General features: G+C 41.4%; 1 protein-coding gene across 1 annotated transcript in view; it reads right to left on the minus strand.

The window, feature by feature from the left end:
* Positions 1-16,734, minus strand: part of LOC106529490 (probable G-protein coupled receptor 158) — a gene marked incomplete at its 3' end in the record, with an annotated part of 70,554 nt that overhangs the window by 30,470 nt on the left and 23,350 nt on the right. The window contains 3 exon segments of the mRNA XM_014024941.1: positions 3,136-3,204; positions 5,726-5,946; positions 10,088-10,184. Coding sequence (XP_013880395.1) covers positions 3,136-3,204; positions 5,726-5,946; positions 10,088-10,184 — 387 coding nt within the window.

The raw sequence follows: 16,734 nt of genomic DNA on the forward strand, positions 1-16,734 counted from the left end.
CAACTAAAGGTGACATAGTTACTTTATTATGGTATAGAATTTAAATATATGCCTGAGAAACACATAATATTGCCCCTTTAAATTTATATTACAAAGTTCACTTGTAGCCATCTTCATATTGAATAAAATTTGTGCATTTATTGTTTTAGGTTTGTGACATCATCTTGACCCATTCACAAAGCATCTGATCAGAGCTACACTGCTGCAGGCAGACAGGTTCCTGCAGGWCCACAGCCAATTCTCTGAAGCAGCAKTGAAGACRACYAAAGCTTAAAGCCTGGTTTATAGTTGACGTGTCATGTCAGGTGTGAGGGGGCGCYCGCCAAAAGTGARGCAYTCGCATCGTCCCTGCCCCTGTGCYTTGGCCTCYTGCGGTGTCCTGGCARGTGGRTGTGTACCTCAAAAAAAATTTAAACTCTGCAACGGCCGCGCACCATTTAAAAAGCTTGTTTGTTCATCACACTTTTGCTCTCCTATTTATAGCATTTCACAAGTTATAAAGTGTACTTTCACGTGTCCTTTTGGTGAAATCTACAATGTAAGCACAAAGTATAAACACCTCCAACGATGGCAAGGGTGCATGCGCCCTGCGCGTGTCTTAAAGCGCAACAATAACGAGCCTTAAGCCTACTTCACACTCCCTCTGAACTACCAAAATCTAGCTCAGATTGTCACAGTTTCATGATGAAAATTACGTCATCCATGTTCTCAGCATTGACTCGGCTGCCCCTGTTGTCACAACCCGCCAGCAGAACTTTTTACCCCACTCCACATAAGAACTTATTGTGTGATTGGTCTCATGTTTGTTCATGATGAAAGCGCTTGGATTGGAACAACGACTCACTCTCAGAAGCCGACTGTTAAGGGCTACCATAATACCATAATTATAAAGATAGTCAAATGGTCAAAAACTCATGGATGGAGATAAAACAGATGTTGTGCATGAAGGAATCAGATGAATCTAAAGATTCTCATCACATCTCCTCTGACCACAGCTGAATCTAAGAGGAGCTTCTCAACACTGAAGAGAATCCAGACTTTCCTCGGGTACAACATCACACCTCACTGCACTGACCATGCTCTGTATTGCTTATTGAATCAAACACTACAATTAAAACCCTGCCTCAGATAAATTACTTGTTTTTAGTGATTCCGACAACTCCTTGTGCCAACTGGTTTAAAAGTTAGCAGTAGTAGGAAGCCTGTGATTCTGTGCACCGCACAACGTGCCCTCTTTTTCCACTTGAGCACCTGCCCTCCAAAATGTCTGTGCATGCCACTGATCAACGGCTCCGTTTAGTACGAAGCACGCGAGGGGACATGGGAGATTTTTTTCCTTTTGCGTTCCCACGCAATAGTATTGCGTTCCCTCGCAATACTTTTGCATTACCTCGCAATATTGTTTTGCGTTCCCACGCAAAAGTTTGATTTGTATATGAACTGAATTAAATCAGACTTTTATTTTGAAATATTCGGTTACCATAACAGGATGTGTCGCCACAAGTTCGTCAAACTGARATTGATGTTGTGTGGCTGCACTGTGTTAAAATATCAGCAAATGACATGCTTCCATGCGTGGCTGTGTGATATATTCATTCTGAAGCTGAATTAAAGCAGTAGGCTAACTCGCTGAAGGTAAACGTGAGTTTGTTAATAAACCAGCAGGCACAACAGTGATAAACCAAATTTGCAAGGGGATGCAAAAGGTATTGTGAGGTAATGCAATATTTTTGCGCGGGAACGCAAAAAGAAAAAAAGAACCATGTCCCCTCGTAGGCTCAGTAATTTAGAACAGAATCAATGTAAAACATTTTACTTGGATGTCTTCTCTTTTTATAACAATCCATCTGGACTTCTGTAAAAATATCACAATTCAAACAACTTTGATGGCCTGGTGGAAAAGTAACATAAAATCTTCACTGGCACCTTGTAAATACACCCCAATCTGGCACAAATCAGACTTAAAGATTTGTAACACCACTCTGTTTTCCATCATGGCAACAAAAAGGAATCAGCCATCTTTACCATCTGTTTCAAAATAATCAGTTAATTTCTTTTAATTCATTATACAAAGAGTGTGGGGTTTGGAGAGATCAGTTTCTTTCAACAGCTACGATCTACAATTAAATCTAAAATAAATATAACAAACAACACACTCTAGTCATCCAAACTAGTGAGTTTATAAATTACATCAGAAGATAATTCTCTAATTCTCATTTTTCTCTGTTTGTGAAATAACCTGCATATGACAAAAAAATAAATTTCCTAAAGTTCTGTTCTGGCCACAGCTATGCCAGCCAGGTGTATGTTTATAGTTGGCCCACAAATTTTTAGACAATTTTAATATCACTACTAGGGGCAGCTGTGGCGGAGTGGTTAGGGGAGTCATCCTGGAACCAGAAGGTCACTGGTTCAATCCCCCGTCCAGCCGTCTCAGTCGTTGTGACCTTGGGCAAGACACTTCACCCACCTTGCCTACTGATGGTGGTGAGAGGGTCCGGTGGCGCCGATGCATGGCAGCCCCACCTCTGTCAGTGTGCCCCTGGGCAGCTGTGGCTACAGTGTAGTTTGCCATCATCAGTGTGTGAATGTGAGTGTGAATGGGTGAATGTCTGTTAGTGTAAAGCGCTGTGGGGTCCGGAGGGACTTGAAAAGCGCTCTATAAGTTCAGTACCATTTACCATTCAGTACCATTTACCTGACTAAAAGGTTAAACACACAGTTAACCTTTTACAATTTAGTCAAGTACTAAGTGATGATCACTTGTTATTTTTAGAAATTACAGTATGTAGTTCAGAAGAGCAGCTGCCAAACCATTAACATGTCGATGCACACTTTTTACKTGAAATCATTCCCAGTGCTTCAGTCTGCAGAAACACTTCTATCATCTGATAAAAAAGCACAGCAGTTGTTACGCTAACAGCTCTTTAGTGGGTCAAACAATTCTAAAGATTGACTGGTAATCTATGACTGGAGCAGAGGCATGTTATGGAACGTCAACTATGTACCCAGCCACCTCATTAAATTCACATTCACACCCTCATGCAGATTGTCCATCATGAAATAATCCTTGATGCTGTGCCGTGTAGTCATCTGGAAAAAACTCTAATCTGCAATACTCGTTTGGAGACTTACCGGAAAGTAGAGGAGCAGAGAGCCGAACAGGATGATCTCCAGCAGCAGGAGACCAGATGCCCGGATCCTCTGAGGAAGGAGAAAGAAGAGGGAAAAACTTTAAAGGGGGCTATCAAGCAAAATCAACTTTTGTGTTTTTTAGCTCTATATCARGTTTTTAAGTTATTTCTGTGAGGTTTTAGCAGGTACAGACCCAGGGCGCAGGCAAAAATCAAAGGTACAAAAAAAGGTTTATGGCTGAGGGGAAGCAGCACAATGAACCGACACAAGACTGAGACAGGACAGGACTTAAATACACTGAAAACTAATGAATGAATAGAAAACACCTGGTGAGAAACGTGAGGGTGACAATCAGGCTAATGTGGGGCAGCTGGGCTGAGACACACAGGGGAATATAGAAACACTAGGAAAACCAAGGTGAAAAATGACAAACCATGACAGTACCTCCCCCTTAACGATCGTCTCCCGACGATCAACAAGGAGAGGCATGGAACAAGGGGAGACAGGACAAAACAAACTCAAGGACATAACACGGAAGTCCATGCGAACGGTCAGAAAAACCATCCCACACAGGGCAAGAGTCCGGGGGGATGACCAGGAAAACCATGCCAACGAGGCAAGAGGACAGAAAAGTGGCCAGGAAACCACCCATGGCGAGACCTTGCAGGAGCAGACGCAGAGCCACAGGAAGAGGCAGGAGCAGACGCGGAGCCAAGGGAGGAGGCAGGAGCAGACGCGGAGCCACAGGAGGAAGCAGGAGCAGATGCGGAACCAAGGGAGGAGGTACGAGCAGAGATGGAGCCAAGGGAGGAGACAGGAACAGACGTGGAGCCAAGGGAGGAGGCAGGAACAGACGTGGAGCCAAGGGAGGAGTCAGGAGCAGACGTAGAGCCAAGGGAGGAGGCAGGAGATGATGAGGAGCCGTCGGAGGTTGATGGAGCAGGAGCCTTGGCGATGGCGAACACAGGCGACAGAGGGGACGAAGAGGCGAAGGCAGCCGGCCCTGGCGACGGCAGCCGACCCAGGCGACATGGAGGCGACGGCAGCCGACCCAGGTGACGGCAGCTGACCCAGGCGACGGCAGCTGACCCAGGCGACATGGAGGCGACGGCAGCCAACCCTGGCGACATGGAGGCGACGGCAGCRGACCCAGGCGACATGGAGGCGACGGCAGCCGACCCAGGTGACATGGAGGCGACGGCAGCCGACCCAGGCGACGTGGAGGCAACGGCAACCAACCCAGATGACATGGAGGGGCCGGCAGCCGACCTACGAACCTCAAGGATCGCCGACTCTGAAACCACCACCGGAATTGCAGACTCTGAGACCACCGACTCCAGAACCACCACCGGAACCACAGACTGTGGAACCATCAACTCCAGGACCACCACTGGAACCGCAGACTCTGGGACCACCGGCTGTGGAGTTACCGAGACCAGCGACTGCAGATCCACTGAGACCATCGACTGCAGATCCACCGAGACCACCAACTCGGGAARTGGGACCATTGACTCAGGGGACACAGGAATGGACTCAGGAGTGGTCTCATCAGTGGACACAGCAGTGAACCCAGCAGCAGAAACAGCCAGGTCAGGCACAGGAACCCCAGAAAAAAGACAGGGGTGCGAGGGTGGGTGAAAAAAACCACCGAGAGCCGCTTCTCTTGGAGGAGAGGTCCCAGAGAGAAGGGCAGCAGTCTCAGCCAGATTTTTCCTGCACTGCAGAAAAATCTCAGACATGTCCATTAGAAAAAAAGTCTTGCCTGCAGGCTGGGTACTTGGTCGGTTCATTATGTGAGGTTTTAGCAGGTACAGACCCAGGGCGCAGGCAAAAATCAAAGATGCAACAAAAGGTTTATTATGATAACAAAAAGAGGGCTGAAGACAGTAAAAAAATTACAGACAATACTTCTCAGGAGGGACAGAACAGAACAGCACACAGGCTGAGGGGAAGCAGCACAATGAACCGACACAAGACTGAGAKAGGACAGGACTTAAATACACTGAAAACTAATGAATGAACAGAAAACACCTGGTGAGAAACACGAGGGTGACAATCAGGCTAATGTGAGGCAGCTGGGCTGAGACACACAGGGGAACATAGAAACACTAGGAAAACCAAGGTGAAAATGACAAACCATGACAATTTCCTCATCAAAAACATACACAGAGTGTTGCCTTGACTCATTCATGCAAGTTTGAGAAATCCTTGAATCTCCTGTGGATCTCATGTGGAGCTGCCTCAACATTTGCTGGTACAAAGCTCCGCCTATTTGTAACTAGCTCCTCCCCAGAACTCAGTTTGAAGCCAAGCTCCTGCCCCACAGAGCACCCCTCCCCCAAAAATATAGTTTGAAAATGTGCTAAAGTGGGAGTGTTTGAAACGGTAGGAGGTTCTTAAAGAGACAGAGCAAAATTTCAGTGTTTAGACAGATCTTTTATTTGTGACCTTTGTTATTAATATTATGATTTTACTCAAAATGTTAATATCATTCTACAAATCTAAAGCGATAAAAAAGATGTTTCTGCTTCAAATGGGTCAGCATTTGTTGCAGATTACAACTCCATCTGAGCCAAAAGATGTGACTCACCCGGTTTCGACGATGCTGGTAGGCTACAAGCATGCTGACAAAGATGAGGAACATAAAGACCCCCTGCAGGGCTAGCACTCCGGCCCTGAGTGTCCTGTCCTCCTGCACCCAGCAAGGGGTGCTGTCCTGGCAGCTCTTACAACCTGGCCAGCATGGGAGACAGATGGGCATGTTCGGGTAACACACACCACTGCTGTCACTGCCGTTCAGAGGGCCAGCATCTGCAGTAAACACAGATTCATACATTTACATCACCTACGTGATTAATGGGATGATCAGTCTGTAGCACTGAAGACATGTCAAACAAGGTCTCCTAAACACATCTTTTTGTTTTTTTATTAATTATTACAGTTTTATTACAGGTGGGTGAGATTAAAGGTCAAATGCATAACATTTTGTGCATTCACAGACATTTTTGCTCTGGAGTAAAGTTGTACATTCAGTGCTTGAAAAAGTATTAAAATCCTTTGAACATTTTCAAGAACAATCCTTATAACATCAAAGTATTTTCCAGGGATGTCATGTGACATTCCAACACAAAATAATGTCAAATTCTGAAATGGAATGAAAATGATACATGGTTTAATATTTTTACGAATACAAATCAGAAAACCTTGACGTTTATTTTTCAGTGGTGGGCACAGTTCCCCTAAAGCACTAATAGGGGAACTAATTTCCTGATTAGTGCTTTAGGGCTTTTGCTAATTAAAAAAATTATTAGTGGATTAGCACTTGCTAAATTTATAGGCATAATTTAGAAGCACTAACTGAGGTCTATAAATGTTATTGATCAATGTTAAATGTTAACAGCTGGTGGTGAAAGCTGTCACACATTGTGTTCATGTGTGTGTCACTGATCCACCAGGTGACATTTATATGAACCAAAAGACAGCTGTACAATGTCAATGATGAGTCTTAAGAGAGCAACATGACAACATGTGAGTCATGTTGTCTGTTGAAGAATGTTCATAGGTTGACTGGGTTGTTAGTGCTTTATAATTAGCTTTTGCTAAAACTTTCAGTGTGTTAGTGCTGTTGAGACAGTTGGATTTTTGCAAAATTTTGAGCAGAATTAAACATCAGATCGAACTTGCAGAGACTGAACAAAGGACCAAGCAGTGTCTGGCACTAAACCTGCTTCGAACTAGATCACAGGGTTAAAGGTCACGCAGCTGCAAACTCTCTCTCCCTGCCCACATCACTCCCTCTCTGTGCCCACATCACTGATGTAATGTCTTTTTCCCGCACTGAGAGATCTGATGTAACCAGTTGAAACATGAAACTCTTCTCCTCAGACAAAGAGAAGAGGAGGAGTATGAATGTTTGTTTAAATGAATATGCATTTATCAGAAGGTTATAAAAATCACTGACACACCCAATGAGGCAGAACGACTTGGGGCTTTTCTGACCAAATAACCCTGTGTGACGGATCTATGTCTGTACTGTTAGATTTTTCTTTTTCTTTTTATTATTAAAGCATAAAAACCTCACTCCACCTGGCGTCTTTTTAAACATCCTTGGTAAGTCTGTTCTTCTGTTTAAACTTGCTGGTCTTGTTGAAGATAACAGCACACAGGTTCTGAGGTCCTCCATGGGTACGGGAGTATCCCCCTCCTTCTCCCGGTCGCTCTTAAGCACGCTCGGCGGGAGTATGTGGAGGTGACAACAGTGTAAGATGAAAGTGATATACTGTATATCCAAGAGAACGGATCATTTTTGACCTTTCAAGATCTTTGTAAGTCTATGCCTCTGATAAGAGTTAAATATCATTTCTAAATATCTCTACCCACCAAGTCGTGAGTGCATTAAATCCTACAATGTCTAATTATTATGGCTAAGTAATGATCTAGTAAAGATATTAGCATAATTTAGATCTGAGTCTGTAGGTGAATTCAGCAGATTTGATCTCCTCCAAAAGATGTTTCTATGTTAGAATTAAATTCTAAACAGTAACTGTATATTTCTAATAATTAATATTAGACATATTCAGAAGGACTCAGATCACTGCTAATTCCACAAGTGCTTTAGGATTAGGGGACCCAAATATCTGTTAGTGTTGTGGAGATTTATAAACCTACTCATAACTAAGTTATGAGGAATTAAGAGTTCTTTATTATAGATATTAATAACTTTTTCTCTGTAATTATCAGGAAATAAACCAATGAGTGACAGTCAGTAAAGTTTTATCTAAAATAAATGATYTTTATTTACAAAAACAATCACTTATGTACTGGCTCATTGAGGGATGATCAGATTTTTACAAAAGTTGAAATCAATAACATTTAACTCGCGAGTGCATTAATTATCATTATTTTGACAACTTTATCAGGAACAACAACGTTTTGGTTTAAGATATATGAAATATACCATTGTTGAGGCACTGTTTTAAAAGTTTTTGGCAGGGTCTGGGGAGAAGGTTTAAGAACTAGGAAAGAAAAGGTTTGTTAAGGAAGGGAATTAAGTCTTAACTTATCAAGGTGAGGAGCCAGAAGGTTTTCAAGTCTCGTTCAACACAGCCGGACACAGATGCCCTTTAATCAAATGGTCAGCCGTTACCTTTGTAGACTTCAAAGTCAGGTTTAGGCGTGGAGGAGTCTCACCCAGTCAACAAAAGGTTCGCTCAAAAACATTAAGCTGTCCAGGCGTTTTGACTTCAAGAGTTTGATCTTAACATCTTGTGGTCTCTGGCTCGTGTGTGGACCGGTGAACCGACAGGTTCCTCGGATCAAAAATAAAAGAGTCTCACAGAAGTTCTGGGACAAAACTTCCTGGGAGTTTGCTGGTAATGGGATTCACGACTGGTAGTGTCATGAACCTGGGTAAGACCGGCCCTTTGGCAAATGGGCAAAGGTCTTTTCACCTGAATGCTGGTTTTTCCTGAGGAGGAAAAAACACAGCTCCTCTTTGCTTGAACGAAGATGGACACTCTATTAGAGGCGTGCCCGTGTTAGTAACTAAGGGAGAGAGAAAAGAGTGTACTATCGGGCGTGACCTTGAAGTGTTAGTAAAAAGATGGAGTTGAAGTTTAGTCTGGGAGATCTCCAGTTGTCTGGTGCATGCTGCCTCAGTCAGCAAAAACAACACCTGCTAAAAACAGCTAAAACCTTGTTGTTGCTGTTCAAAAGTTTAGATACGGTTAACAAACATTTGATACCTTCACATAGTAGCTGGATTATAAAGAAATTAAATTAGCCATGGCTACTTTATTTACATCTTAACTCATTTACTAATAATTCAAGTGGTTGTTTTGGATTTTAGCTCAGAAGCTAAATACTCTATAAACGTGTGCCACACTTCACATAAAATAATAAAAATTTAAGAGTTATGGATTGTTTTTTTTAAACTGCAGTTTGGTTTTAATATGTGACAATAAAATTATGAATAAATGTTTTATATTATGTCTAACATGACACTTCAGATGAAGGGTACTTCTGTGTTCTAGAGCAGGGGTGTCAAACTTATTTTCACTGAGGGCCACATGAGCATTATGATGGCCCTCGAAGGGCCAGTTGTAATGAACTTTGATGTTTCATGTTTAACTTTGACTAAACAGAATTTTAACACGTCCTCTTTTAAACACTGATAAGAACTAAGCGTATGACTGACTAAATCTGTAATAAATACAGAAATATTATTAAAAGTAAAACAAATAAAGTTTTACTCACTGATGAGTTTCTAGTGAGTTGCTGCATTATGTCAGATTTACTTTATGTTTGACTTTAAAGCAGCTTATTTTCAGACATTAGTACTGTGCTATCCAACTAAACTGCTCAGTTACTTCAAGCCAACAGCTCAGGGACAGGAATYTTTTTAATTTATTTTTATTTCATTCATTTTTATTAAATTAATTTTGTTGTGTTAAACCGTAAATTTAAAGTTAACCATTGATATAAGGAACAAATTTGGCGGGCCACACGGGAGTCACCCGCGGGTCAAATGTGGCCCACAGGCCTTGTGTTTGACACATGTGGTTCTTGAAGGATTCAGTGTTTTTTGGTAAGTAAATAAGAATAATATAAGGTACACTGATTTATTCTAGTATACAGTACGTGCACTATTGCAAACTTAACTGCGCTAAAAACCTAAAAGAAATTTCACACAAAAAAAAGAAATAAACAAAAGCAACTCAAAATTTTCGCTGAATGGTTAGATGGATATTTTTTTGCCATTTTTGAGTGTTGCACCTATCTTGGTTGCTAATAAAGATAAATTCACTATAACGTGATAAAATAGCTTTTATCTTAAAAATTAGCATATTTTTAGTCTTGATGTCACTCTTCAATGACATTAACCAAGTCTGTGAGCAGAACTAAAATCTTTGTTGTCACAGTGGCTGATGTTGGCTGATGTTTGCTGACTTACCGGAGTCCTCGGGGGAAATGTCAGGGTTGTAGTATCCCTCCTTACAGCGGCAGCAGTACTGACCCAATCGAAAGCCCCGACCTGGAACTGGCACACACTAAAAGAAAAATGGGTTTCTTTATGATTATTGACTTATTTATTCATAGATTCTAAAGAATTCTTGTGTTTTCGTATAATTTTAGTTTGACACAAATCTACTATGTAACTAAGTTTTACAACTTAGGCTTCAACTGCTGGAGGAAGAACTGACCACGTCCTCACTCTGCTGCTGTCTTTAGTCACTCTCCTCTACATGTTTGMTGTTGTAATTCTGAAAATAACGGTTATCTGCCTGTAGAAACTCCACCTGAACCAGTCATTTTGTGTTTGTCTCTTTTCRATCCTCTCTAAGCCCAGCTTATGGAGGCAGTTGTCTGCCCGTCCTGGGTCTGGTTTCAGTTCTGGTGGAGATTTCTTGTAATTTTTTCACCATCGTGCAACGTGGAGGACTGTGAGTGACTGTAGAAAAATCTGACATAAGCTGCTGGTTGTTTTAGAAAAACAGCACTTTTACTAATTGGCATTTCTTAATGTACTGAACAGCTTTGTTTTAGAATTGAATTCAATTATAATACAAAGCTGTTCAGTACATTTGCCTGGAATTAGATTTTAATCTGGATCTGTTTTGAACTGAAATATGACTTGTTTTTTGTTGTTATTGTTAAGAAAACTCTTGTTGTGTATTGGTGCTATATAAATAAACAGAATTAAAACACTGAATAAATGTTTTGAGAAACAGTTTGTTGGTTTATAAAGTGCAGATAATTGAATTGAACATTTAGCAATAAAGAAAAGCAAGCTTTGCCAAGAACAGTCACTGGTTTTCACCAAGGTACAGTAACTGTGACTGACATCCAATATAAATCTGAAATTTAAAAATGAAAAGACAAAAGCAACCAAGAGCTAAATGAGAATGATGCATAGTAGGACCAACAGTGTGTCCAAGGTTAAAATAACTGAGCGATGAGGACAGACAGCAGCATGTTTATCCTGCAATGTGGAGCTAAAAGCACCTGACTGATTATAGGTTGAAATCGAGGTTACATTATTCTCTCATTCTATTTTTTTCTGACACTAGCCTCAATTTAGCCAGTCAGAACACAGAGACAACTAAACACACACACACATACACACACACACTCACGGTGGCTTGGATGCTCTGTGTGTTAATCTAAGCTAAAAGCTAAATGGATACATAATGCCTCCAACGAGAGCATTATCTTTTTCTAGAGAAATCCTGTTCCCCAGCACAGGCAAACATACATGCACACACTGGCATCACATATACAGTATATGTTAAAAACTCACAATCCCCTCAGTGGATACTCAAAGACCTAATGGCACATGTTGAACTTTACCATCGCATGGATTACACAGAGCAAACAACTTAATTCTCTTCTTGACCACATCAAAACTCAGTTGTGAGGAGTAATTTTTGTGCCATCAAGCTGAGCACGTGGTGAAAACTTTGTGTGTGGACGGGTTTTTCCTACAACGTGGGGGAAATTTTCCCAAAAAAGCAGCCTCGTGGGGACTGAAGTGCATCGTGGAGACCAATGCCAGGTCCCTGCGGGTCCAAATGCACAGTACGGGTGTGGGGTTAGGCTTAGGACCAAGGTTTAGGTTAGTTTTAGGGTCAGGTACCTGTGAGGTTAATTTTAGGGTATATGGTCTGTGGTGGAGCCAGACATTTTTCTCAGGGGTGGCCAGACTGGGACCACTACTCACACATGGTGGCCAGGAAAATTACATGATTTTCTTGTTTACTTGAAAGTTTCTGCAGACGTTTGTGTTTTGATCATTTCCTTGTGTCCTTATACAGGCAGGGACTATCTTATAAACATGGGCGTCAGAACCATTTTAAAGGTGGGGGGACACACTGTTGGGGGGTCTGAGGGTCCTCCCCCAGAAAAGTTTGAACAAAATAGATGCCCTTTCCTGCGTTCTGATGTATTTTACCAGGTTGTTAAACATACTTTTTCCTACTTAAATTAACACTTGATTTAAATATTTCAGAGACAGATTCTTCATTAAACTAGTTCCATCATCCTGTTTTTAAACTCACTGCTACTGCTGAGATAAGGTTAATTAATGTGACACAATTTATCATACCCAGTGACTTTAGGGGTGCTTTTTACTTTTATATTGTTTATTGATTTATTTTTAATTGTAACATGTCATTGTGCCAAATAATGATGACCCTCAACTGCATGTTTAAAACTAACATTATAAATTTTACCCAATGAATTTAGTGAATTTAGAGGGGTGTTTCACTTTTTCTGATTTAGTGATAGGTCTACTCAGAACCAAACACAGAGCATCATGCAGCCTTCACAGCATAAAACGACACTGTGTTATGGTGACAAAAAAAAAAAAAAACATTTGTCACCATAAGTCCAAAAGTTGACACCATAAGTCAGATTACAGGCATAGGTTCTGTATACTGTACAAGGAAAACCATCACTTCCTTGTCATTACTCTTCTTCAGTCATAGAGCTTGGTGATGTTTCAAACTGTTAAACACTGCCACCAACTGTTCAGGAGGATTATTACACCTTATTAAACCTTAATAAAGTGAAACAACCTTATTAAAGGTTGTTTCTTTTTAAAAGAAGGTTCATTCCTAACTATAGACTGCAGCTCCCCTTACCAGACTAATTTCTTTACATCAACCTTTTGTTTGGAACCCTGAAACTGACCTTGCCTTTCAGGAACTGAACAGACCTTTTATTTCTGCTCCTGTTCTTGTGCACCCAGACCCAGAAAGGCAGTTTATCCTGGAGGTGGATGCTTCAGATTTTGTGTGGGCACTGTGTTATCTTAAAAGGCCAGCACAGATGGTAAGATTCACCCTTGTACCTTTTTCTTCTCGGGAACTAAGCCCAGCTGAACAATACTATGATGTTTGTAACAGAGTTACTAGACACTGAAATGYCCTGGAGAAATGGAGGCATTGGCTTGAGGGAGCCAATCATCCTTTTGTTGTATGGACAGACCACAAAAATCTAGCTTATTTGCAGCTATTGTTTTTCATCAAATTTCAATTTTCTATTACCTATCACCCAGGATCTTGTAATGTCAAACCAGATTCTCTATCTTGTTTGTTTTCTGAGGGAGATGAGATAGAGCAGGGCTCTCCAACTTATTTTTCAACAGAACACCGCTTGGGTTCAGAGAGGCCGTTCCTCCTAATCACACCTCTCCCAGTCACACTGCCATTACCTACATGGGCACTGAAGTCCCCCAGCAGAATAAAGGAATCCCCAGCTGCAGCACCTTCCAGCACCCCCTCTAAGGACTCCAAGAAGGCTGGGTACTCTGTACAATCATTTGGTGCGTAAGCACAAATGATAGTCAGAGTCCGTCCCCCCACCTGAAGGCGCAGGGAAGCTACCCTCTTATCCACTGTGGTAAACTCCAACACACAGGCACCAAGTCGGAGGGCCAAAAGTAGACCCACACCAGCTTGGCGCCTCTCATGATGGGCAACTCCAGAGTAGAATAGTCCAGCCCCTCTCGAGGAGATTGGTTCTGCAGCCCATGCTGTGTGTTGAGGTGAGCCCAACTATATCTAGCCGGTACCTCTCAACCTCACGCACAAACTTAGACTCCTTCCCCACCAGAGAGGTCAAGTTCCATGTTCCAAAAGCCAGCTTTGAAAGGCCAGGGTCAGAGCATCAAGGTCCCRGCCTTTGGCTACTGCTCATGGCATCATGCACCCGACTCGTATGGCCCCTCCTGCAGGTGGTGGGCCCACAAGAAGGCAAACCCATGTAGCTCATTTGGGCTGAGCCTGGCCAGGACCCACGGGTAGAGACCTGGCCGACAAGCCCCTCCCACAGGCCTGGCTCCAGGGTGGGGCCCCAGTAATCCACATCCGGGCAAGGGACACCAAGTTCCTTGATCTTTAGTGTCCATAGGAGTCAGTTGAATTGTTCTTTGTCTGGCCTGTCACCAAGGACTAATCTGTCATGATGGACCCTACCAGGGGCAATTTCAATTGCCCCTGACAGCATAGCTCCTAGGACCATTCAGGCGCACAAACTCCTCCATCATGATAAGGTGATGATTCAGCAGAGGAGTACTTACAAATAATTTATTTTAAATTTTGGAAAATTGTAGTAGCAAGGATATTGATCAAACTAGGCCTTAGACCTAAGCATTTTTTTTATAAACTAATGTGAATCAAATAAAGTGTATTTAATTTGCAGGCACTGCCTACATTGATCTTTATAAGCTTATGTGTAAAGCTGTGTGTCCTGGAACTAATACTTTTATGTTTAAGTTAAATTCATGACATACTTTAATGACCTAGGTTTTCATGACATGCTGTTCATCTGCAGATAGAATGATTAAAGTCAGAACAAGATTTGCTAACAACAGTCATTCTTAGATATCACTTGTGTTTATCTTTGTGTTTTCCATTGACCTTHWWTCAAATCTTGCTAAGATGACATAATGGTGTTTGTTAATATATACTGCTCAAAAACATAAAGGGAACACTTCAACAACGCACGCTAAGTCCCGATCTTAATCAATGAAATATTCACATTGAGTACTTTGTTCTGTACAGAGTTGAATGTGCTTCACAAAAGTTTGATTTACTTGGACTTAGTATTTTAGTTGCTAGACTTGAGCTAACTAAGCTATTGATTGAATTAATTTACTATTTGAATCATTCTTTACAAAGAACTGTGAAACACTTTATGATTTTTCAAAACACTATTCATTACTTGCCATGTTGCTTTCATTTCACCCATACTTTTGTTTAATAAGTCACTGTAATATTCCAGCTTATACTTTCTTACACCGAATTGTTTTTATATTTCTTGTATCTCTCTTCTGCTTCTTTTGTTTTTAATTTTAAGAAGCATGAATACAAGTAATTTTCTTTATTGCAAGCATTTCTTAACCCTTTGGTCATTCATAGTTTGTCAACAAAATTTCTTTGTGCAGTTTTTTTGCATAAAGGTATTTTCATAGAGCTCCCAAAATCCTGTGTCAGACGCGTCTACCTCCACAACAAACTGACGCTCGGGGTCAGGGAACCGAAGAACCAATGCTGAAAAATTGGCAAACCCTAGGAAATGTTGAAGCTGTTTGCGGTTTTGAGGAGTGGGCCAGTCCTTTACTGCAGACACCTTGGTGGGATCCATAGAGGTTTGTTCCAGGAAGATATAGAAAACGAGAAACGAGTCAAAAGAGAGACAGATGTCGGAGTGAGGAGAGGCCCAGCGACGTGGTGGAGCTCGCGGTGGAGAGGTCCATGGCAGAAAACGTAAGAGCCGATATCAGTGAGAGGAGAGGCAACYTGGTGGTGGAGGGAGGCAGCTGACGGTGGAAGAGAGCAGCTAGCCGGTGTGCTAACCCAGAAACTGTCCAGGGCAACTACCAACAGGCCCATCCAGCTTGAATTGGAGCTGCAGATGTGGAGGACGTTGGAGTGGGGATCTGTTGTTGGGCCTGGTCATCATTCATCCAGGCCCGGGTGAGTCATGCCACCACACGGCCAGGGAAGAGGATCAACTTTAGCAGAAAATAACTCTGACAATATGGAGGAAATTAAAAAATTTTTGGACTTTATGAGTCCAGAATTGTCAAGATTGGCATCACATCAAGGAGTTACGACTACTCTGATTGATTGAGGAAGTGAAGCAGTTGAAAGTGATGATAACTGACAGAGACAAAAAGATAGATGAACTGGAACGAAAAGTCGATGACCTGGAACAATATACAAGATGAGATAACGTGATCATCACTGGAGTTGATATTAAACATCGGACCTACTGTATGCTCGAGTCACAGCCGGTGTAGACACCATGGAGGACTCTTTTCAAGAAGAGCTGCTGACTCTGGAGCAACAGGTAGTGACTTCTTTGCAAAACAAGAACATCAGCATTAAATCTGAGAGCATTTCCATCTGTCACACCTTGCCTGGTAAATCAGAAAAATTCAAATCATCCATAGTAATTAGGTTCATCAGCAGGAAAGCAAAAAATACTCTGATGATACGAACAAAAAAACTGAAAGGAACAAATGTTTACATTAATGAACATTTAACAAGGAAAAATGCAAATATTGCTCGTGAGGCAAGGTTGTTAAAAAACAGAAAAAAAAAATTACAACCTGGACACGTAATGGGAAAGTTTGGGTTTGAGCAAAAGAAGGGTCACAGGCAAAGATGATAAGACAAATGAAGGATTTAGAAATATTTAGATAAATCCAGYAGGGGACAAATTAAATTAAAAAGATGGAAAACCTGGTATAAAAGACATGAACAAAAGACATGGACAATGGATACATAATAAACTATGAATAAATATGAAGACACAGACTCTAAAAACATGATGTGGATGATAGGATCGAGTCAAACATTTTTCCTGTAATAAAAGACTGCAAATATTATAATGAAGAGCAATTTAATGATATTAAAATAACAATGGTGATCTATCAATAATTCATATTAATAGGAGAGGTATAAATGCAAATTTAACTAATATAACAGATTTAAAACAATTAAAAATAACTTAGTATTATATATATAGCACTCTCAGAAACATGGTTAAATGATGACAATATAAATAATGTTTATATTGAAGGGTATGAAC

This window comes from Austrofundulus limnaeus, unplaced genomic scaffold, assembly GCF_001266775.1.
Source record: "Austrofundulus limnaeus strain Quisiro unplaced genomic scaffold, Austrofundulus_limnaeus-1.0 Scaffold448, whole genome shotgun sequence".
Classification (NCBI taxonomy): domain Eukaryota; kingdom Metazoa; phylum Chordata; class Actinopteri; order Cyprinodontiformes; family Rivulidae; genus Austrofundulus; species Austrofundulus limnaeus.